Source organism: Hydra viridissima, unplaced genomic scaffold, assembly GCF_058129835.1.
Source record: "Hydra viridissima isolate aposymbiotic clone 2 unplaced genomic scaffold, HvirCarnegie_v1 scaffold_8, whole genome shotgun sequence".
NCBI classification, from domain to species: domain Eukaryota; kingdom Metazoa; phylum Cnidaria; class Hydrozoa; order Anthoathecata; family Hydridae; genus Hydra; species Hydra viridissima.
Genome location: NW_028324307.1, coordinates 16,021,643 through 16,047,530, shown reverse-complemented (window position 1 = coordinate 16,047,530; position 25,888 = coordinate 16,021,643). Strand labels below are relative to the sequence as shown.

The 25,888-nt window shown below is 31.6% G+C and overlaps 1 protein-coding gene across 3 annotated transcripts in view; it reads right to left on the bottom strand.

The window, feature by feature from the left end:
* The window catches only part of LOC149885342 (uncharacterized), a 47,959-nt gene that overhangs the window by 8,173 nt on the left and 13,898 nt on the right, over nucleotides 1–25,888 (bottom strand). For 2 of the 3 annotated variants that reach the window (XM_090096020.1, XM_090096019.1), the window contains one exon: nucleotides 22,622–22,759. The exons of the other annotated variant lie outside the window; for it this stretch is intronic. In XM_090096020.1, coding sequence (XP_089952146.1) covers nucleotides 22,622–22,759 — 138 coding nt within the window. The remainder of the gene's footprint in view (nucleotides 1–22,621; nucleotides 22,760–25,888) is intronic. 3 annotated transcript variants of the gene reach the window in all.

Below are 25,888 nucleotides of genomic sequence, written 5' to 3'. Positions count from 1 at the left end.
ATTTGCAAAAAACCATAAAAATAATTGAGATTTTGGGTTTTAACAGAAATTACATTAAAAATGAAAATTGCTCCTTAAAACTCACTTTTAACAAAAAAAAAATTTAAATAACTAATAACATTTCATCAAATTTTTTTTTTAGAATAGATCTTTAACAAATATAACAGTTATTAAAACTCTAAAACATCGGGCAAACACGGGACGAGAAAAAACATTGGACAAGAAAAAACAGGGGACGAGAATGTTCTTTCAGATTTTATTTACACAATCTATTACTATTGATTTTTATGTTTTTAAAAGTTTGAAAAGAAATTAGAAAACACACAATTGCATTGTTTGCTTCATAGATTGGATAAAGTGAGGGCATAGTATAAAAGTTCAGTCTCATTTAATTTTAATTTATTTGACAACAAACTTTTATTTCTAAAAACATGAACATACTTAAATTAATATACTTAAATAGAACCATAAATTTTATAAACTTTATTTTAAATCTTTTTGTAAATATCAAATTTATCAAACCTCTTTAACTTAAAGAAACAATCTATTTCTTTACCAGGTTTAGTGCTATTTTAACTTTAGAGCATTAATGCCTTAACCATGTCATTTGAGGTATTACTGGTCATGAATTTTTACCTAATTTCCTGAAAAAACGTCATGTAATCGATATATTCAAGTTATCGGTAAAGTTAATTTCTCAGAAAGCAATAGCTTTTTATTTTTCACTGTTTGCCTTAATTAGTATACCACTTAAGTAAACCACCTTTACAGGGTTTTAGAGTACTTAGATTAACGCTCAAGACAGCATTAAAAATTTCTGTATTTTCGCAGTATTGTAAAAATTTTAATTTTTAATATAGACACTTTATGAGAAAGTAACACTTTTTTATAACATCATAATAACTAATAAAGTTCTCAGAAGAAAAATTGAATGTTTCAAAATGTTTGATTATGAAATTAATGAGGCATTTTCTGAATAATTGCCAATGAGAATTAAAAAGATGATGGGCAGATTCTGCGCCTTTTGAGACAGGTTTTGTGTTCCATTTGAAAATCCTTTCAGTCAGATTTACTGACACTTGCAATGAACACCAAGATGATTGCTTTGCTTACACCATCGTCAATTGTACTATCTGTGTAAAGAATCTGACATTTATTTCCAAATATTAAGAGATCTTAAGGCAAAGTTCGGCTTAAATATTCATGATGCTGATAGCTGGTTGATTTTTGAGGCCAATTTAATGATACCAGAACTGCATAAACCTTTATTGAAGTGGACTTGAACAAGGAAATCAGTAAAAACTCTTGTTTCCCATAAAAGTTTTTGAACCTTTGACTTTCATACAACTAAATATTGTAAAGAAAATTGTTAGAAAATATATTTGAGGTCATGGCCTACTTTATACACGGCCGGATATGTTGCATAAATAGGTCGAAAATTAGAAGGCCGGTTTTTCAGTATTTTAAGCTTCTTTTTTTTAAAATGAAAAATAGTTTTTTAACATTTATTTACTATAGCTCTCACAACTAATTTGGCAACTTTATCAACACGACGTCCCTAGCGAAAATAACGCTGAAAACTGGCCTTCTACAGTGGAGAAAATAGAATTAGCCTCATCATGTACTGATCCAATATATTGTAAATCTGTAAACAAGTTTGTGCGGTACATCTTTTGTATCCACACACGTATAATTATTATTACAAACAACAACTTTTTAGATTATAATAAAGCATAATTAAATTGCGGTACATTTGATAAAGCCATAAAATGTATAATACTTGATAATTGCGGTAACAAATAGAATTAGCCTCATCAATAATTATTTTCAGTTTACTGGTATATTTTGATATGGTGATACGCATTTGTGACTTAGTTTTTTATTATTATTTGTAAGTTAAACAAAGACTGTGAAATCGGTGCGCATAAAGCTTTTAACATTTGGTTTTTGATACCTTAATTTGAAATGGGGCGTGGTAAGCGTTTAACGAATAAAGAATTAGCAGTTATCAAAGCAAACAAAGATACGGGCTTATCTAATCGGGAGATTGCAAAGAAAGTTAAAAGATCTCCAAAAGTGGTTAATAATTACTTCAAGATTGGTATTAATTATGGAGCTTATAAGGAAAGTGGTGGCAAACATAAAATTGATAATTGTATTAAACGAGTTATTGTACGTTGTGCTGCTGCTCAGCACATGACTGCATCTCAAATTCGTGCTGATTTACAATTACCTGTATCTGTTCAATGTGTGAGACAAATCTTACATCCAAACACAGTTTGGAAAAAGCGTTGACCAAAACCAAAACTTACAGCTCGTCATAAAGAAGTTAGATTACAATTTGCAAAAGAACTTATGTCTTGGCAAGAAGAGTAGCATCAAGTTCTCTTTAGTGATGAAAAAAGTTCAATCTAGATGGTCCTGATGGCTATCAATATTACTGGTACGATCTTCGAAAAAAGAAAGAAACTCGGATGAGTCGTAACTTTGGGGGTGAAAATTTTATGGTTTGGGGGGCTTTTTCCTTTGCTGGAAAACTTCCACTGGCATCGCTTTCAACAAATATGAATTCACAGGACTACATTGACTTATTAGAAATAAGTTTGCTTGAACATGGTGAGGAATTGATGGGTGAAAATTTCACTTTCCAACAAGATCACTTTCCAACAAGATCTTAACCCAATTGAAAATCTACGGGGAATACTTTCTCGAAAGGTTTATGAAAATGGTAAGCAATTTGAATACACCATGGAGCTGAAAACTCGTATCAGAGAAGCTTGGAATGAAATATCTATAGAAACTATCCAAAATCTTGTGACTAGTGTGTCAAATCGCATATTTGAAGTCATTAAAAATTCAGGAATACTAAATATTAAATGAGCGTAAAAACAAAATATTTTCTTTATTTTTTTGTATATAACGTTAATGAGGCTAATTCAATTTTCTCCACAAATTGAATACTCTTAATTCTTTTTCTATTTGTAGTTAATTAAACATACCAATTTATAAACTTTTTAGTTGTAGTAGAAGATAATAAGAAATAAAGTAGATTTAATAATTGTTTCACTGCGATTTTTGTTAAATTATAACAAAAAATAAAGGTGAGGCTAATTCTATTTTCTCCGCTGTAATTTTCGGCCTATTTATGCAATATATCCGGCCGTGTATAAAGTAGGCCATATCGAGGTAAACTGCAAATTTTGGTAGCATAACAAAGGAATAAACCAGATAAAAAACATACCTGGTGTTAATCTCAGAGGTCGTCGACTCTTTGTTCTACCAAATGTTGCATCCTTTTTTTCCCATCAAGTCTGCTCAATTGTAGCAACATCTTGTGTAATAAGTTGCAACATCTTGTGTAATAAATTGTATTGCAGTAATTTTGTGCTAATTGAAGCAGAAGATTTTGCACCACAAGAAAACAAGTAAGGATGAGCTTTTTACAACGAATCCACAAAATGCTATCATTGAATCGATTTATTGAATGCTAATGCTTTACATTAGTAAAGTTTAGAAAACGTGGATCTATTAACTCTTTTCCACTTCATTTAAGAATTTTTTGTTAGCACTACCTGCTTTAAATCAAAGAAATGAAAGAAATTCAGCTTACACAAACACTAAACAGTTCTTGTTAACAACTTTTCTGTCAGGTGGTAGCCATGTTTAATTTTGTAGCAGCCGGCTCTTTGGTAAACAATTATGTAAATTGCATATCTACTGCTAATAAAAATGCTGAAAAGTTTTGCACAAAAAATAAAAAAATTCATCAAAAACATACTCGCTAATTTCAATCATCTAACAAACCAGCTAAAAAACCATCTTAAAAACGAGCTCAATGTTTGCTCACATGCACAAACATACGCCACACAAATCAGCAAAAAATGGGCTCGAAAAGATCATCTTTTGTAAAAATGAGGTGCAACCTAACTACATTGTAATTTTGTTGATATAAATTTTGCTAAATGCAATTTTGGCTTTAAGCTTGGGCTAAACCATTGTGAAAATTGAAAAATGTCATTTAAAAAAATTTCTGTTGTATAACAACATGGAAAGAAAGATTTGTATAAGATATAAAAAGAATAAAGAGATCGATAAAACTATGAAATGTGAAAAAGAGTTAAAATAATACATTAGCAAATAAAGGTAAGAATAGACTTGACCACGGTAGAATATCACAATAAAGAGACTGCTTGAGTGAGGGTAACACGAAAAAAGGGTTTATTTTCACTATAGAGCTACAAGTTTTTGTTAAGAATCTATAGGTGTAGGTTCATGTGGGTTTAATAAATTAAGATGGATGTGTGTACCATGTGGTGGAACTAGTATATCTAGTCATGGTAAGATAGGGTTGAAAAGATGCAACAGAGCTTTAAGTAAAATTAGTGAAAAGTAAAAAAATACAAATATGATATGTTACTTACAATTAAAGAACATATCATTGATTTTCAACTAGCTATACATATTATTGAAAACACTTAATTTTTATTGGATCAAAATCCACTAAATATCTTAAAGAAAATTCTTTATGATGTACTTTTATTATTTCTGCAGTAATAAATAATCGTTTATGAACTGCAAACAATCGGACATCTCCGTCTAACGGTGCTTGTTGAATTTAAATCTCTAAATGTTGAGTACTACTAGTAAATGAACCTGCAATAAAAATATTTGATTGTTTACCATTACACCATACTGAGCTAGCTAGCGTTTCACCAGGAATATCTCAAATGATAGACTGACATACCCATTTATTTAGAACTCCATTATATGGTTTAGTTTTACATCCAACTACTGGCGCACCATTATATACAGGACCACTTCCAATAGATACTAATCCATTACCAGAAGCTCCTGAAATTATCAAACCTCCTTGTGGACTAAATCAAACACTTTTATCCCATCCTCCACCAATATGGCGAAACAAATTTTCTATAGCGTAAGTATTTGCAGAATATGTTTACAATCAATAACCAATAAATATATTAACTACATTATCTATACCAGAAGCTGGTTTTTGATTTATTGTAGATAAAAATCTTTGAGAACTATTTCCAGAAAATTTTAAGTAATAAATCTTGTTGTTCTTATCTGTAGACAAAGTAGGTTGATTTTATATATATCTAATATACAAAATCAACCTACTTTGTCTACAGATAAGAACAACAACTTTGGATTGAGTAGCATTTAAACCAAGAGCTTTATCAAAAAGTGTGGAAACTTTTCTAGCTGTATAACCGTATGTTAATCCAGTACTTAATCCTCTATCAACTTGATATAGATATTCAGCATAATTTCTCCAGTATATCATAAGCCTCAGTAGCTGGTATCATTAAAACTTTGATATCGTTTTCATTGACATTTTTTGGTTACTGCATATTGAGTGAGATATATTAAACTTATTATTCTATTAATTCCCACAACTAAATGACCTGTCATTGTCCTCCCAAACATTTTTACAAACAATGTATTAATAATCAACATAGTTTTGATTAGCAACGTCTTTATTATCAGCAGAATTTGCTAAATATGCTATTCTATTAATTTTGATAACAAACGAACAACTCATTTTACCACTAGTCTTTTCAAAAACAATATATTATTATCAATACAATTTTTAGTACAAGCGTATTGTTCACAAGTTGGATCTGTAACATTTGTTATTCTATGATTATTCATGCTTAACTTTGCCTTCATATTATCACCACATCTTTTAATTAAGTTTTGCTCTATGTATGGTAGTGATAAACCACTTTCACTCGAACTTGTTGCGGATGGATCGCAACCGAATTTATTAAGAGTGATTTTTAATAATAAAAAAATTATATATCAGGCTCATTCTTAATGCTACGTTCCATGGCTGCTTTGGAGCCAGGCACCATAGCACTGCAATGCTACAAATGTATTTCTGATTAAGTTTACACTTCCTGATGCCCAATAAGTTCAAAACTTACAACGTTACATTAAACTGATGTTATCAAAAATGGCAACCTTTTATCAGTCATGTTTCATCATTTACAATAAGTTGAACAACTCTGTTAGCGCTTTTATCGTCATGTTTGAAATCCAATTTTCATCAATATAATCTTTACTTTTTTTTTTAACACAGTTTACATATTTACAGATTCTTTGTCATTTATCTGTTTCCATATAGCTTTGCTACAAACTGTTATTACAGGTTTGTTACTAATTAGTTGCTGAGTTAGATCTTACTGACTTTATTATATAGAGCTTAAATGTTTCGTTCATCAGCAGCTGGAAAGTTTTGTCTATCAGTACGTTACATAAGTAAACTTTGGTGCATAAGACTGTTCAATAAATCGACATCTGGCATTTTATCTTTACAAACTATTTTAAATCATTAAGTTAAAAAAAAGTAAAAATACTCCAATTCACAGATCACGTAGGTCAAATATCTTGGATACTTTTTCTCCTCTAACATTTAACAAGTTTCCATCTTAATCAGTCAATCTTATTCATATTCCATAAAATTAGATATTGAAAGACTAAAAGAAATACTAGGCTTGATAAAGTTTCATTAATTTTGTATCCAGAAGATACATGTGGGAGGAAGGAATAGAAAAAATTTAATATTAAACAACATAAAATCTTGAAATGAAATCCATATGAACTTGAGTACTGTTTACTTTTAGGACACTAACAGGATTTTCAGACTTTCGATTGGTTTGTTAAAATCCAAAACTTGGTTAAATCTACTTCATGGTTACTTGCTAAAATGGTTGAATAGTATTAATCGTTAGTATTTTTATAATGACCATTTATCTCCATTTGTTTTTGCATAGCAATATTATTAGATGCCAACTCATAACTATTTACTGGTATATAAATGACATTCCATAAGAATCCACTATTAAGGGAATATTTAAAGTAGCTATTTGTTGAGTCAACGTTTGGAAACGAGTTCTACATTTTCAAGTTAACATGCGCACATTTACATTTTTTATTTTTGTCTAGCTGTAGCGGAGATTTAAATCTACTTCTAAATTGTGTCTTGTTATCAGACGATACTACTTGCATACTTTTTTTGTATGATGTATTATTACCAAATTCAGCATTTGTTTGTTTAATCTCCTCTAAAATTTTCAAACATTTTAAAACTTTCCATTTTTATCTGACAAAAAATTTAGTTGCTTTGCTCTCTAAAGCAAGATTGTGGAAAGTGAAAGTATTAAATCCATATCTATGCATCCCATTCTATTTGCTACTTTACAAGTTGGATCTATAACGACAAATTCATGTGGTTTCCTCCAAGCCATTTCACAAAATCTTCTAAACTAAATGATTGGCATATCTTGGCTGGCATGATCATAATAGATATTATCTATACTCTTTGAGTCTTGTGGAAAGAGACAAATAATGTTTAGATTCTTATATATCATTTGGATTCTCATGTGTCTTGGAAGTTTAAAATAGTTCTGCCTCAATTAGTGAATAAACAGATAAACCTGTTTACACTATTGCTTCATTGTTATCCAAAAATATTGATGTAGTTTCCTTGCATAATCCTACACTGTATAAAAAATATAGATTTATACAATAAAGAAAAAAAATTGTTTGTTTAAATGAGATGATTAACTATGTTACAGAGGCTAGAAGTAAACTTATTCAGGCAATAGTAAAAGCAAACTGTTATTTGAAGTAATTGATAATACCAAAAAAGCTAAAAAAAGCTAATAAAAAATATCGCTTTAAAATACCTGAAAAAATATTTTCAACGCATCTTGTTTTATTTTACGTTGGATCATATCAATGTGCTGAAAATTGCATTAAAGAATATAAAGATTTGATTCGTGTTCTAGATCATCAACATAAAGCATAAACTGTAGAAATTTTAGAAAAATGTGTCCTGAAGATTTATGTGAAATGGAAACAAAGTTTTTGTTTATTACTAAAACGCATCAATGGTGTAATGTTGAAAAAAAAGTACAAAGTAGATGTAGAAATATCTACGGCATTTGCATTGATGAATGAATCACAAATGAAAAACAACTAGCAAATGAAGAGCTCAAAAAATGATATGTGACGAAGGGGAAAATATGAAGGAATAACTATTACTAGGAACAAAAAAGAACTAAAGCATAATTTAAGATTTTAAGATGAAGTTTTTGCAAAATTTTACATTATGAAATATTTTGTATATTTTTAAACTCAAAATATATATGCACCAGAAGTTTATTTAAAGAATAACATTTCAATAGAAAAAGTAGAAATAAAAGTCGTTACAAAATTGTTAGTATATAGTTATGAATTGAAAAGTAACAGAGATATATGTCTGTAATATAACAGAGATATGTCTGTAAAACTGGACTTGGTAAAATATATGAGGATAAGGTTAATTATTTTAATCAGATTTATTTTAGAAAAAATTTTTTTGCTGCTATAGATGAGTTTGAAAAATATGCTAAATCATCATTTATAGACTTAAATAATTCTTATATAAACTTATGAAAAAGTCTGCTATAGATTATGATATTGCTAGCGCTTCACACAATTTTGGAGCTAATGCAAATCTGGTATATGTTTATACAACAAATAGAATAGAATAATATAAATAAAAGAAATATTTATAAAGAGAATAAAATAGATATTGTCAGATTTTCTGGAGGAAACCCAAATCTTTTTGCCGACACAACTCACAATCTGCTTAAGATAATGAAGATGAATATAAGTTTAATCTTGAACTTTTTCATGACTTTTCCAAAATTTAAATATTTACTTGAAGATAATGAAATTAAAATATTAATGGATAATACACGTAATATTATCAAGAATCATAGAGAAATTTAGAATATCATCTGGAGGCTATATATTAAAGGATTACAACTATAAAATGAGAGAAATTTTGAAGGTCGCTAATTATTCTTCACGACCACGCGAACATTCAGTTTTGTTGCATTATAAAGCACATTTAATTTACATAATTTAAAAAGGAAAAAACAACTTAAAAATTTATCAAGACTATAATTTAAAGCCTCTTATTCTAAACAAAAATGGTAGCAAACAAAAAATCACACCCCTAAGTTCTTTACTCATTGGATTTCAAAGTTGGTTGTTCCACTAATTCGTTCAAGAATTCATTTTAGACCATTTCCGAGAATGTTTACCATTGCGTTGTCTCCATAGTCGAACTGCCTCAAATGTGTCCTTCGTTTACTCTGCCTCTCCGCCTCCTTTTGGTTTCCTTCAACCTCACTTTTCAGATTAGACTTTAGGCTCTGATATGCAACTTTAGGCTCTGAAATACGCAATTTTCTTTTTAGTAATAGTTCTGCTGGTGAAAATCCGATGGGTGAACGCATGGTGATCAATATGAAAATAAAAATCGATATACTGTGGTTTCAATGGAATTGCTTTGTTAATTGGATATTTTTTCATGACTTCTTTAAAAACTTTGCACCCTCTTGCTTAGCTAGGCTATTCGAAGAAGGGTGATACGAGGCGGTAAAAATATGCCTTATAGAATTTATTTTGACAATTTCGGCAAAATTAGCACTGTTAAACGAAGTTCCGTTGCCGCTAACCTCGGAGATGCCAAGAACAGCAAATATAAAAATATACACTTTTCAAAATTATTGCATTAATCCACTTTGAATAAGCGTCACATACAGTTAAAGATGTGTGTCCTAGGAATATACCGGTGTAGTTGTAATGTAGTCGACTGCATGGTCTGTATAAATACTCACAAAGGTGTATTAGCGCAATTTCTTTGATGTACTTTACAATGTTGGCATCTGCGTACTGCCTCCTCAATGGCCTTGTCCATGTTAGGCCACAAAAGGTTGCTCCTTACCAATGTTTTAATGCGCACCATCCCTCGATGGACACAGTGTAACTGTTTCAATACCAAGCCCTGTTATGACTTGAGTATTACAAATTGGTTTCCCCTAATTAGAACTCCTTCTTCAAAATTAATTCGTACTTCCATGCTGCATTAGGTTTGTAATCCGTCACCAAAGTGAAAAAATTTTCATGATGGACTAATAATTTCGGAAAGCATATTTCTGCTTTAGCATTATTAAAGCAACTCGTTCTTTAATACCCCAAGACCAGGGAATGCCCTTCGAAAGTTGTCTATGGAGGAGCTCCACCATCAACGCTAGGTTTGGCAAATATCTGTGGTAACAGATATAACTCTAAGGAAAGACTTCACCTGAGTACAGTCCGTTGGTTCAGGAGCATTCCTAATTGCATTTAGTTTGTCTTCAAGAGGTGCAATTCAATCCTTTGTTAATTTAAAGCGCAGATAATCAACTTCCGTTGACTTGAATACGCACTAATTTTCCATTAACTTTAGTACTGCAGTTTATAGAATTTGCAAAACCCTTTCAATATTCGCCTACACAAAAAGTCATTAACTTGAACGTTGGTAAATAGTAATTTGCCAATCAATACCTCAATTTTTCTATGAGAAAATCTCTTATTCTGAATGTACTCCAAACTGCAGGCCTGTAAGCTCAAATAAAACTCAATGAGTATTGAAGGTTAATAATTCATAATAATGGTCATCAAGAAGTAACTGTTGGTAGGCAAGAGCCAAATCTAGCTTTGTAAAATATTGTCTATCCGCCGAAGTCGCAAACAAATCTTCTGTCCTCGAGAGAGGATAACTATCACATATTACTTCTTGATTTACGGTCTTTTTATTCTCACCGCATATTCGAATTGTGCCATCCCTTTTTAGCACTGGAACAGTTGTACCTGTCCGAGAGGAATGACAAACTAGTCTGTAGATACCAGAAGATATTAATTAGTTAAGTTCTAGCTTAAATTTTTCCAATGCTCCATATGGTACCGGTTGTGCTCCACTAAATTTTGGTTTTACAGTTAGTTGTAAATCTATGTGTACCACTGTGTCCTTAAATGTTCCTAGAACAACCCTGAGTGTTTTTTGACTAATGCATCTACAATAGGTATTCTGTGACATTTTTAGACTTATGAGCTTGAGTGAAATATTCTTTGGCAATTAATATTTATTTTTCATAGCGAATTTAGAGTTTTGATAACTTCTTTTAAAGCTTTTGTTAAACTGTTTTACTTTTTGATGTTCTTTTCTTTTTGCAACATTTCCATGTTGTGTGGCCCTTGTTGTGACAATAAAACCATTCCTGATTCTTTAAATGGCATGTTTCGGCTTAATGTTTACCCAGACATCAAAGAAAATAACTTTCCCATAATTTTTCTGGCTTAATTTCGGATTTCTTGATTGTTTTTTGGCAAATTAGATTTTAAAGATACAATATTATTTTTGCTTGGGCTGCAACTTTGTCCCGCACCATATCATCAAGTATATTTTCAAATGCGCAATAAGTTGTCAACGCTCGAAGTTCTGCAAAAATGTTGTTACTGACTTATTGCTGTCTCTATTTCTAGAATTAGATTTAAGATACTCAGCGATTGGGTTTGGGGTAAGCTTCTTGGGATTGCTCATTAACTTATATAGTTAGGTGTATGATTTATCACTTGTTTTTCCAGGTGCTATAAAGCCTTTAAACAGTTTACATTTGACCAAATGAACATAGTTGCTCTTTTTTCCTCGTTTATTAATTCGTTTGCAATAAAGAAAAAATTAAGCCCCTCGACATAATTAACCCAATCAACCTGTGGGGTTTAATTCTGATAAATTTCCATAAGTAGCCATATCAACAAGTACACTAGCCTTATTCCACTACTAAAACGAAATAGTAATTATTTATCTTCTTAGCCAATGCTGTGTAAGGATATACAAATAAGAATACACCAATACTGATAAGAAAGAATATACACTTAGCCGCAAAATTAACGCACAACTTATAAATTCCAACTTAAACAACATTTTGAAAATTATTACGTATTTCCCGGGTTTAACAATTACAAAGATGGTAATAATGTTTATTGTTACGCCTTTTGTAGGTTTTATTCCGTTTCCCTTTTTTAATTTCAAAATTATAGCAGATTTTCATAAGTAGCATGTTTTGTAGGTTTTATTCCGTTTCCCTTTTTTAATTTCAAAATTATAGCAGATTTTCATAAGTAGCATGTTTTGTAGGTTTTATTCCGTTTCCCTTTTTTAATTTCAAAATTATAGCAGATTTTCATAAGTAGCATGTTTTGTAGGTTTTATTCCGTTTCCCTTTTTTAATTTCAAAATTATAGCAGATTTTCATAAGTAGCATGTTTTGTTGTAATTAAACCTCACTTCTAAAAGAAAAGTATATATTGATTTAAAATTTTTTTAACTGTAGAAAAGATCACTGTCATTTGAGCAAGACATCTGTTTGAAATGCAGCATCCTAGATGAAATTTAAGTCGTACTGAATGTGTTGTAATTGTTACTTTGTTCAATGAAAGGTTAACAAATCGCGAACCTGGTAGAAGATCTGGAGTCTCCTACAAAAATCGGTAGGGTTCTACAAAGGTTTGTAGAGACCAATGATCACGCTAGACGACTTGACCAAGGCAGACCACGAGCTAGCAATGCCATGAAAGACCAATTTTTAATGCTTCGAACACTTAGAGAACAGTTCACTACTGCACCAAGTCTCCAAATACAACTTGCTGAGATTCATGGAACAGGTGTTAGTCACGATACCATATGAAGAAGACTTCGTACTTTAAATTTATGACCTCGGACAGCAGCTACAGTTCCCATACTGTCACATACTATCTCAAATCGGAAGACTTCGGAGAAATAACTACATTGTTTGGTAACAAGGTATATGTAAAAAATAAATCACAAAAACAATTCAGTTCTATTAAACTTTGTATTTTTATTGACAAAGAAAAATTATTCCCACAGATTTGGATCTATCAAAAAAAATCTTTTTTCTTGATATGAGAAAGTATAATTAGAACCATAAGACAAAAAAATATTTTTCTATTCTATAACAAACTGAACATTTAAAATTTATCTGAATCCCCTCTAAAAGACGAAAGCATTGATTTATGAGTACTAGTCGTATGAACCAGAAAATTGTACAAAATTAAATCGCCCTCTTGATATATAAACATTGAGTTACAAGATATGTATGCTCATTCAATTGAGAGTTATCTGGCATTTAAAGGTAGATTATTTAATTGTGATGATTATGCTTATTTTGATAATGCATTAAAGTACCTTTACTCCACAAGAGAATTTTATGAAAATTATGATAAAGTGGAGTATGGTATTAAACATAAACTCACTAGAAATTCTGATGATGATACTATTGTGAGAGACAATGTAGCAGCTACTTGAAAAGTAACACTTGATGGGTGCCAGACGTAACACCCTCATTGGAAGAAATGTATAAACTTTTAAATACAATATATTTTAAAGTGATACTACCTATAGTCTATAGAATGAAACACTGAAAAATAAAAAAAAAAGTAAACCAAAAATATCATTAAGATAAATTATTTCAATGAAAAGTATTTTAAAAAAAATGTCGTTACAAGAAAAAATGATAAAGCTAGAGAATTTAAAGAAAAGAGGTAGCAATATCAAGTGCAGGTTATACTAAGATTAAAAAAAAAAAAAAAAAAAAGATTGAATTGCTTAGAAATAAAGTCTTTTGACTTGCAAGAGAAGTCAGATCTTCGAAAAGTTCAACAAAATCCTATCTTTGGTTGGGTAAAGCAAGGAAAAAATCCAAGATCATGCTCATCAAAGTCTGTAAAAACTGGAGAAAAAATTACTTTTCCTTGCTTATACAGGGCTTTTTAGTTTATAGGTAAAGGATCTAGAACAATATCTTTTTGGAATGGTCATGTATGAAACAATAAATATCTAGTTAACATTAATGGTACAATTTCAGCACAGAATGTCCCAATAAAGCTTCAGTATAAGCATTGCAAATAGTGCAAGCACTTATCTCTAAAGTAGACGTTATGCAATGTACTACTACATATCCACAAAGCGAAATCGGAAAAAGGATTTTACATAGTTCCAAAAAAGTCAGTACAAAGTACTAGCCCAAAAGGAGCCACTCCAAGTCAAAATCAGAATGATTTATCTAAATGATTGTTAACAGAGTTACAAATAATTACTGAAGTGCGTTGCCTGAAAAATTATTCAAGACTAAAGAGGAGTTAATAAAACTAATAAACACAAAAATGACTCAACAACAAAGACAAGTAGCTCCAGATGAGCCATTTCGCAAAGCACTGCACTTAACTTTGAAAAACTTTTACTCGACATTATAATGAAATACTTAAAAGATGCTGGTAGAATAGATATTAGCAATAAACAATATTCTATAAAAGATGAAACTTTAGAAATAATGAAAAAAGTTTGGTGGTGAATCGGAAGAAAGTGATTCAACTATAATCCGTTTATAAAAATAAAATCTGCTTGGAAGAAATTTGAAAACGCTCTTATAATAGATGCTATTACGGTAGAAAAAAGAAATAAGAAATATGGTACTGAATCTTTTTTAAATGCAGAAAAAGCTACAGTTGCAAAGTTATTTTATATTATATATATATATATATATATATATATATATATATATATATATATATATATATATATATATATATATATATATATATATATATATATATATATATATATATATATAAGTAACCATCTAAAGGTGCAATAATACATTTAAAAAATGAGGATTCAAAGTGTTTTCTTTGGTGTATGTTAAGAAAAAAGGAAACTAGAGATCATAACAAGCAACGAATTGATATAGATCTCAGAAGATATGAGAATGAATTAGATATGATTGGTATTTAAAATCCTCTATTTATCAAATCTATCAAAAAGTTTGTAAAGCAATATCAAGAAATAGTAGTAGATGTCTTTGCTTATGACACAAAATAAGTATACCATGTTAAAATAAGTGAAAATATTGGATTTCATATAAATTACCTGTTCATTTATAAATGATATAAAATGAAAAAAAAAAAAAAAAGCCATTATTTTCTAACTACTGATGAGAGTAGATTAATAGCAACACAAGTATCACATAGACAAGCTAAAAGGTTTTTCTGTAAGATGTTTATGCTCATTTCATACACAAGATTCACCAGATAAAAAAGGAGTATTGCTGCAAAAACAAACTAATGAGAAAAAAAAACCTGGAAACAGGAAGTATATCATACTTCAAAAATTATAAAAAGATGCTTAGAGTGTTTATGTTATTTTCAAATCATAAGACCAAATGATACCCGTCAGCCAAAGCCACAAAGTTATACAAAAAACTTCAAAACCATGAACCTTCGAACTTTTCTTATTATATAAATTTTTTTAATGATAGTGTATACTGTAGAGAACCTATTACTTACACTTTAACATCTGATGATGAAAATGTAGCACAAAAGTTAATGAAAATGTCGGAGCAAGGTATTAAAGTTATAAGCAATATTAGATAAAAAGATATAATATTTGGTAAAAATGATAAGAAGGACTTTGAATGTTCAACTATATCACTGTTATATCACTGTAAGTTGAAAGAAAAAATCACTTGCACTGAAAGCGCCACTGTGTGGGACGCTAGCACTACAAAAGGAATGAAAAAATAAGAGATGCATACTGTTAAATATAGAGGTTTAGCCCACAATTCTTTCAATCTTAAATTAAAGAATTCAAAACTTTTTTAACTCTTTTTTTTAAGATCTAATAGGATATAAGTCATCTATTCATTAAAAGTCTTGGTAACAGTAAAGGTGATATTAGGTGCATGCCTAACTTTGATAACTTGATAGCTTTCCAAAATATGTTAAAATAAACAATAAAAATAAAATAGAACAAAGTTTTCTGAGATGGCGCCTCGTCTGGTAACCTCGCCAGACACACCAAGCGTTTGCGTTTGTTGTTGGATTGACGGAAACAGTGTCTTCAAGACTCAGGACTGCGAAAGAAACGATTAACTTCATGTTGCCGAAAGTAAGAGCTCCTTTGAATCGAAAAAGCGCAAATGAGTCGAATATAACCGCTGCCACCACCCGCCGGAGCGTTGTGAAAGCGAAGCCACCTGAGTCTGCAATGTGCTATAACTGTCGAGGGTTCAATTACTTCGCAAAGAACTGCGCAGCCCCCAAAAATAATGTCTGGTGTTTCAAATGCGGAGTGAATGGACACGTGGCCCCAAAATGTACAAAGCCGCAGGAAAACAAGGAGGAGAACGAGCGGTGTGCGTTTGCTCGCTCTCGAATACCCGTGGAGTAAGCGTACTTGTGGTTACTCAAATCAAGGTGGATGGAAGAAATGGGAGAGCTATTGTCGATACTAGATGTTCAACGACAATTGTTTTTCAAAAACTGGTTTCGAAACGATCAACTGTAGCGATCGAGTGGTGTAAAGGTTACAAAAGTCAGAGGCAAAGTTCAAAAATGTGTTGGAGCAATAGCGGTTTCCCTTGAAGTTGGCAATGTCTGCGCGCGTGATCAGGTTTTAATGGCGAGTTTTCGACTCTTTGGAGCAGATGTAATGCATGGAACAAATTCAATGCGGTTGCTAGGAGGGATTAAAGGAAGTTTTGAGGGGAATGTGTGCGCGATGGTAAAAAACGAAGAAAAAATATGACTTAAAATCAAGAAACGGGACCACGAAGCAGTGTTCGTGGTGGACTGAATAGTTAAATATGGAAAAACTGGGACGATCCGAATTTATCTGCGAATACAGTAGCTCATTACGTGGTTCCAGAAGTCGTTAAGCAAAAGTATTAGAGCCAATTGCGGGAGTGGATAAAGCAAAGATGGTTACTGGAATATAATGAACATATAATGGGACCGCCGAAGGGCCAGCAACCAGTAATGGGGAGGGAGGGGGGCTTCATCGCAATAAAAACAAAGTTCGGCCTGTGCTAGACAAGAGAGAAACAAAATGGTTCATCGAGACACTCACAAGAGATTAGGATATCTGTGCTGAGAATTTCAGGCAGAGGAGACGAATGGGTAACAAGCCAGCAATTATTGACTTGCGAAAAGCATATCTCCAGCTGAAATCCAGCCGAAAGCGGATGAGACACTATGGTCATATCAAGCGGTGATGTTTAAGAGGAAACTGTATTCTTTGACGCGACTTGGCTTTGGACTTAATGTGGCACCGATTATCATAAAATCAGTCGTGCGTGTTATCGTTGTGCAAGATGACAAAGTGTAAAAAGGGACATTGGCATACGTAGATGCTATTTTTGTTCATGAGAATGTAGTTGACATGAAATAAGTTAGATTGGCTATGAAGGAGTTTGGCGGAAAACCAATGTGGACGAGAGGCAATCGGCTCGAGGAAATTCCGCAGAAATTATCAAAAAGGTCAGTTTTCTCCATTTGTGAGCAGTTCGTGAGTCACTTGTCGGTGTGCCGTTGGTTGCGTGTTGTTTGCAGCATTATTAAGCGGAAGGTAGTTTCTTTGACAAATGGATGGGATAATGAGGTCCATGATATGGGGGTGAGGTGTGTACTGGAAGAAGTGTTGAAGAGGGTGGGAGAAAATGACCCCAGTCGTGGAGAATGGGAAGTACGTGGAGATGAAGGTAAAGTATCGGTTTATGCTAGCTCTTTGGCATTACGAGCTCTTGCCCAAATTGGAGGAGTCACTGTTAAAATCCAACATGGTTGCTTAAAGACAGATTTGAAGTTCATATAAACATAGCAGAGCTGGACGCCTTACTACGTGGTGTTAATATGGCTTTGGCATGGAAGCTTTACAAACTCCAGTTGTTCACAGATTCCGTGACGGTTTTTCACTGGATTTTTGATGCTGTAACCGGAAAATACAGACTGAGATTAAAAGCGTCAGCTGAACTGCTTATACAACAAAGAGTGAACTTGTCCCGGGAGTAGGTTGATAACTAAAACTTGGAGGTCAACATAAATCTGATATTGTTGAAGGACAACTTGTCCGACTCATTAGCAAGGTTACCTGGTCGTTGGATAAGAATGTTAAAACTTAACGACATTGCCAATTATGCCAGGAATTGCGTTGATGGATAAATAATCAGTTTTGGAAATAAACTAGCAGACTGGACACTTTGAAATAAGAAGAACTTTGCCGTTTGTTCGGAAGATGTTCCCAACTGCAACGAAGGAAGATGAACAAAAAGTAATTCGGGAGTGCTAACCAGACAGATCCGGCACCCGTTGCGTAGAAGTATGGAAAATTAGAAGTCAACGAAAATTGGAAAAGATTAGGCCTGGATATCACCTATTACAGAGGGGAAAGTTGTTTAAGCTTGATTGAGTGTGGGCCTTCAAGATTCGCACTGAGGCATCAACTGCCAAACTCGCATGGAAGCATTGCAGTAATTTTACAGTTGCAGTCCATACTTTGCGAAAGAGGAGCACAAGAAGAAATATTGACAGACAATGACACTACATTTAGAAGTGAAGAGACTAAAATATTTCTTGAAAGCTGGGGTGGGGGTGGGGGTGGGGATGCGTTTAAAGCTTAGAGTCAATTACTGTCTTTCGGGTAATAGCATTGAGAGAAACAACCGAACTGTAGTGAGAGAGGCGAAGCGATCAAATATTTCCATATCAGACGATATTTATTGGTAAAACATCTCAATTGAAAAAGAGGGAGCGAGTCCGATGAGTAAATTGCACAACTATGCCGAAAGAGTCAAAGGATGAACGGAATGGCTGAGTTGACAATCAAAGTACCTAGAAACTAATGAGTTGGCAGGAGTGTGTGGCTGAAACCCCCGAGGCACGGTGTGTAACAAAATAGCGTCCAGGCAACATGAATTGGGATGTATCAGAGCAAGTAGTCTAGATGGACGGAATGCCACGCCACGTGGAACGCATCGGACCGAGAAGTGGAATGCAGCAAACTAACTTAAATAATGTGACAGATGTGAAAATAAAGGTTGGCAATAATGGTGCAAGTTGTGGCGAAAATATGGAAACCACGCCGGCAAGCGAGGATGCGAATCATCTGGATAATGGCAACGGGGTCAGGAAAACCGAAGTGCCCCTGCGTAAGAGCTATTGAGAACAACGGATAGCCCTTAGATACTCTAAAGGTTATTGCTCTTGATTGTGATCCATGAGGATCAAGGAGGAGTGTAATTGAAATTTGTGGAGGAAACTACGTAAAGCGGATTTGTTTGACGTAGTTTCCTTGAAATATTGTAAATATAGTTTGAGCGGTTTTTTATTGAGCGTTTTTGAGGCAATCTATAGAGTATAAACTAAATGTTAAATTTTTGTAAAGACAGAAGTAAAGAAGATCTAAAATTGCAACGCTGTGTTAATGAGTAAAGAAGATCTAAAATTGCAACGTTGTGTTCTCTACGAGAGAGCTACATATGTAAAAGCTAATAATAAGTACATGGTAGATGAATATTATAAAGATAAGCCATCTAAGTGTGTGTTATCCTTTACCTACACATGGTTTTAAATGAATGAAAGAAAAATGAATGAGCTTAAGTATTGTTGCAAAAGAGCTACATATGACTTACATAATGACTATCCTCTTGCTCCTGAAAGATTAAAAAAAGTAATTTTAACAAACTGATACCTAATTTAAATGATATTTAACATTTATAAAGAATATTATTCATCATGAGACTTTAAAACTGTATTTTACTTTAGGCTTAAAGTTAAACATTCGTTGAGGAATAAAGTTTGAGGAAAGACCATGGCTAAAAAAATATTGATATAAATGTTTACTAGAAAATAGGTGCTATAAACGAATTTAAAAAGAATTTCTTCATGCTAATGAACATTTGTGTTTTTTTGAAAAAATTATGGAGAATAAACGAAGTAGGATAGATTTTAGATTAGTTAGTGATAAATCTAAAGCAAAAAAACCATCTGCAATAAAAAAAGCCATCGACTATAAATCTTGTACGAGTTTTGATGATTATCTGAAAGATATACAAATGAAATAAATTTTTTAGTTCCTGATTGCAGAAAAAATAGAATATTTGATGAAATTACATGAAGTTATATGGTTACATGACGAATAAATATGAAGATAAAGAAGAACTATTATAGACAGATACTGACAGTTAAATTTATGAAATTGAAACTGATGATTTTTAAAAAGATATTTCTCCAGATGTTGAAACTATATTTGATATTAGTGAATTTGAAAGAAATTATCTAGCTGATATTAAAACAGGATATAATAAAAAGTAAATGGATTGATCAAACTTGGATAGAAAGGTAAGGTTGTTAAAGAAAATTGTTTGTTTAAAGTGTATTCTATCAAAATATTTGACGGAAATGTAGACAAGAATTGTAAACCTGCAAAAAACTCAGTTGTAAAACACCGCATTATATTTGATGATTATAAATTTTTTTAAAAAAAAGATAAATAAAGTCTTACCTATTAACGTTATTAATTGTCGTATTCATGAAATATATGACGAACAAATAAATAAATTGAGTTTGAGTTTCGATGGTGATGAACGAATAGTTTTGGAAGATGGTATACATTCATTTGTGTACCACCATCCAAAACTTTATTCTTATTTGGTATATGAACTGCTTTGGAAAGTGAAAAGAAATATACAAATAGAAGAGCTAATGGCATAGATGAAATACAGACTAATAATCTTATTGACGTGTAAGCATTCTCCAAATATAACAAAGGTTTAAAATACTTACTAGCAATTATTGATATTTTCTTCAAATATGGCTGATTGCTACCTCTAAAAGATAAAACTGGTAAGACTGTAGCAAAAGCATTTTAATTTTCATTCCATGAAAGAAAACCAACAAAATATTGGGTTGATAAAGTTTAAAAATTTTGTAACAAAGATACAGAGATGCACCAAGTCTCACTGAACTTATACTCTACAAAAAATGAAGAAAACACGAGTGAAAGATGGAATCGTAAAATGAAAGTAAAAATGTGGAAATACTTTAGCGCTAATTCAACTCCTGTATATATAAACGTTGTTGATGATCTAGTCAAAAAATATAAAAATATTATTCGTTTTTCGATAAAATGACTCCTGTTGAAGCTAACTTGAAGGAAAATAAAAATATAGTTTAGAAAAATATATACTTAGAAAAACTTAAAACACCAGAAATAAATTTAAAATCAAAATTTTCAGTGATGACAATGTAGGAATAAGCAAGAAAAAGTCCATCTTCAAAAAGGGCAACAAAATTTGTTGGACTGAAGAATTATTTACAGTATCTCCAGTGTAAAATGCTACACCAGTAAAAAGGGCTACAAAATTTGATGGACTGATGAATTATTTACAGTATCTCCAGTGTAAAATGCTACACCAGTAAAAAGGGTTACAAAATTTGATGGACTGATGAATTATTTACAGTATCTCCAGTGTAAAATGCTACACCAGTAAAAAGGGTTACAAAATTTGATGGACTGATGAATTATTTACAGTATCTCCAGTGTAAAATGCTACACCAGTAACAAATAAGATTAAAGATTAAAATGGTAAAGACAGCGGATATATCATTTACAAACTTGTCTCCATTTTTTTTACTTACTTTTATGACATTTTCAAAATTGTTAAAGTTTAGCTCAATAGCTTTTACTAAAGATTTATAGCACTAAAAGTTCTATGTAACAAGGTTACATCTCATATTTACATAAAATGATATTTTTGAGCTAATTTTTTTGCGTATGTGTGCGGATGTGAGCAAATTTTTAGCTTGCTTTTAAGATGGTTTTAGCTAGTTGGTTAAATGATTGATATAGGCAAAAATGTGTTTGCGCGCATGTGTGATTTCGTTTGAAATTCAATCTAAATTTGTGTGCATTTTTCGTTTTAGAGGGATTTATGGTTGGTTAAATGCTTAAAAATTTGTGGAGGATTTTAAAATGTGGTGTTGGAATTCATCAATTTCACACAATGTGAGCAGTTAAGTTCATGTTGTTTATCTTGCAATTCATCTCAGAATTCAGTTTACTTAATAAAAATTTAGATGAAGTAAAATGACCCAAAGTAATTGACTGGTTTATTTCTAATAGCTATAATGGCCTCGACATTATTTTTCAAAACGGTTTACATTAAAAATGATCAATAATTCGGTTTGCTCTTTGGTTTTAAAACCAAAAGTTAGCTGATATAATAAAAAGTATAAAGTAAATAATTGAATATCATTTTGAAGGAATATTTTGATCCATAACCTTACATTAACTTAAATGAATAATTACTGCTATTATGAGAAAGATTGATTGGTGAGTTAATTTTTATCTATATAATTTTGTGTGAATTGTTTAGAAAGTGAGAAATACACGTTTTCTTAAAAAGGAAAATGTTCTTTGGAAGCAGAATGTGAGCATGTAATAAAAAATAGAAATTGGATTTTTTTGTCTTATCTACTATTCTGTATATAGGAGGTCAAAGTTATCTACTATTCTGCATATTGGAGGTCATTTTTTCTCAATTGTTTTCCCAAATTAAACCAATTCCTCTCTATATAATAATGAAAAACATACAGGCAAATAGGCAAGAAAGTCAGTGTTTTACATCTTGCTTTATGCAAAAAGTAATTTTAATCACCACTAAATCAGGTGTCAAGTTTCTTCAACAGTTTTTAAAACACTGTTTCGGAAATTCATAATAATATTGGTTAGTTGAACATTATTATTCATACATTACAAACTTTTTTGTATAAGTGTTATCTTTGTAATCGATAAGCACCTGCCAGATAAAAATGTATCATTCATTACATACCGTCATATACCTTTTTTGCAAACATTTAATACCTTTTTTACAAATATCACATTTAAAAGGCCTTTCTGTTCCATGACTAAGTGCATGTCTTTTTAAGTGACTTGGGGCATGGAAGCGTTGATGACAAATACTACATTCAAAGCGCAATGGCCTGCCTCCATAAGGTTTGTCTAAAGTAAACATTTAAAATCAGTAAATAAACAACCTGTTCAATAATTTATTTTCTCAAAGATAATATTAGTTTAATAGATGAGGGAGGGTAAAAGAAATCATAAACAATTTTTAATTTTTTAAAGTAAATTAAAGGTATAACTCATGGAATTCATGAAAAGTTCAAGACAGCCGAATCAGATGGAGAACCTCTCGGAAATATTCCCTGAGAATTCAATAATTAACCCTTAGAGTTCCATTAAAAACCTATGGACCTCTATGGGGCCCATGGTTCATGTTGCAGTTTATGGTTCTTCATTGTAAACCCATGGATTACTCGGGCTCTCCGATGGTGCAAGTATTATAATGAAGTTTGTTCAAGAGACAGGTCCCTTACATATTCCATGCCTTACTCATGCTATTTACCTTTGTGTCTGATATTATGAATTAGTTCAACCATCAAATGCAAGTTGATGAAAATGAGGATGATGAAGAACATTCAGGTTCATAGGAAAATTAAATAGATACTGAATTGATTCCGGAGTTCAAAGCTGTAAATACCAAAATCAGAAAATATTAAAAAATTTTCGCAGATGTTTGCTTAAAAATAATGATTTCCTACAACCAAAAATAGTGAATTCATTTGGAAAGGAAATAGCTTAGATTTGTGACACACAAAAAAGGTGGAACAGTTTACTTATCATGTTGCAACGCTTTTATCATTTGAGGAAAGAGGTAAAATTGGTAATGATTGAGCTTGATCAGGAGTTTGATCTCAATGATAAAGACTTAAATAGGATCAAAGAACTCTGTAAGTCCCTAATTCCCATAGAAATGACCGTTAAGTACCTCTGCCAAGAAGTTGCAGACCTTATTTTTGCTCGCACTTATGTTCATACTTCGAAAGTTTAGGAGCTTGAAGAGGTCCATCGGCAATTCCTTGGCTGGCACATATAAAAAATGGATTCAAGAGAGACGAAATGAAAATCTGATTCACCTCTTTGCGTTTCTGTAGTTTCCAGATTTTCTTGAACAATCTTATGATCAGTTTGGAAAAAAAAACAAAAACTTCTATTGCATCCTTACATACAGCTTTTATACAAAGGCTGTCTGTCTCTAGAAAGGGAAAACTGGAAGTGGAGATCACAACTAATAATACTGAAAAGAAAAAATAAAACACTGACCCCATCAGATGAATTCCAAAAGTTTCAAATGGAACTTGAGAAAAAAGACACTGAAAAAAATGATATTGATTACTTTGGAGGTCCAGTAATTAAAAAGAAATAGTTTGAGGCAACTAAAGCGAGACCTTGCAAGATTCTAAAGCTTTATTTTGCTCTTCAAACAATTGAGCCCACCTCAATTGGTTCTGCAAAGAACTTTTTCAATAAGGGGTCTTATTGTGACATAAGCAAAAACCAGATTAAATGATGACACATTAAATGTAATGATCAAATTGTGCTAACATTTCAAATCTGAAAAAGAAACTGCCTTGAAAACACAAATTGAAATTTCATTCTTTACTTTCATGTGCTTGTTTTAAAAAAAACTTCTCTCTCAATAAAAGAAAAAGCTGTAACTTCGCTTATGTAGGTAACCTTTGTAAACCCAAAAACTCTAGAAAACCTGGCCAACTTAACGAAACTCGGTTAAAAATTGTCAACTGACAGGTATCAAAGCATTAAACGTGAATTTATAGAAATCCAGAAAAATCAAAAGTAGTTTTCAATTAATACTAGCAAAGAAACCTTTAGAACAGGAGATATTGCCAAAACTAATACACCATGTTGTTCTATTTTAGAAAAAAATTTTTACTCTCAAAAAAAAGTTAAAATTATTTTTGAAAGGTTTTTTTTAAGTGAGGCGGTATTTTTGTAAATATCTCCTGTTCTAAAGAGCTGAAGAAATCCAGTCAAACCTGGCCAATCTCGGGTTTTGAAATGCTAAACCCTACAAATCCCGAATTACGAGTTATGAAAACTAGAGCGGAAAAAGATACCCTAATCCCAACATAAAAAAAAGGTATTAAGAAAGACAAAAAAATAATCAAAATAATGTAATGGTTGCATATATTTTTAGCTAAAACTCTTAAACTTTTCTAATTACTTTCATCTTTCAATTAATATATCATGATGGTGTGTAAATATTCTAGTAAAATGATATTTTTTCAAATTTGTCCTGTTCAACTCTCAGCCGTAATTGTGAAGGTACTATAATTAAAAAAAATTCTACGACCTTCACAAAATAATCTGTAGGGTGTCTCATAAAAGCAATATCGTTATTTTAGCAATATGTTAAAAACATAGGCAGTATGTATATTTTCAAACATATGCTTAAAATTTTGTCTCTAGAAAAACATTAAACTATATTGTTAATTCAAACAACATTGTAAAACTAAATTTAGCATAATTAAAAGCGTAAGCACATTAATACAATAGTTTTAGAATAATCAGTATATAAACAATTTCCTGTCAATCCACGTAATGTGTCGTAACAATAAAGAGTTTTATTTACATTGTATTTGAGTCATATCCTCCTTACAAGTATGAAAATACCAAAAAAATCTACATACCTTTATAAACTTTTTCAGTCGTAAGCACTTTAGCCTTTAAATCATTTTTAAAATGGATGGTGATGTGCTAACTACCGGGTAGGTGCTGAAAACGAAATGCGTTAACAAAATCCAAAATGGACAAAGGGCATTCTGGAGGTTCTTGTTGACGGCGTTACAACAGGCGCTACCAAATAATGGCAGCAATGCAGAAGGAAATTCACTGAGCTTAAATCGAAAATGAATTAGAAGGAGGCTGTGAAAAGGAGGCTGTGAAAAGGAGGCGTACTACCCAAACTGGTGGAGGTAGTCGACATGACATACCCCATCTCACATCATTTGAAACTAAAGTAAGTGGTCCTCTTTGCAGTAAAGAGATTTCGGGTCAGTGTGAATCATCAGAAACAATGATAAGTTATTTTTTGTAACATTAAAACTAAATCTTATTATTCCTAAAAATTTAAAAAAATTTAAAATGTAAGCTGTTTAACTGTCGTCTACGTTAGTGTACATATTATTACTAACATTTTAAGTTTCTTGATAATAAATATTTTGTTTTTATTCAGCTATTGAACAATAATAATATAGAATCAATCGA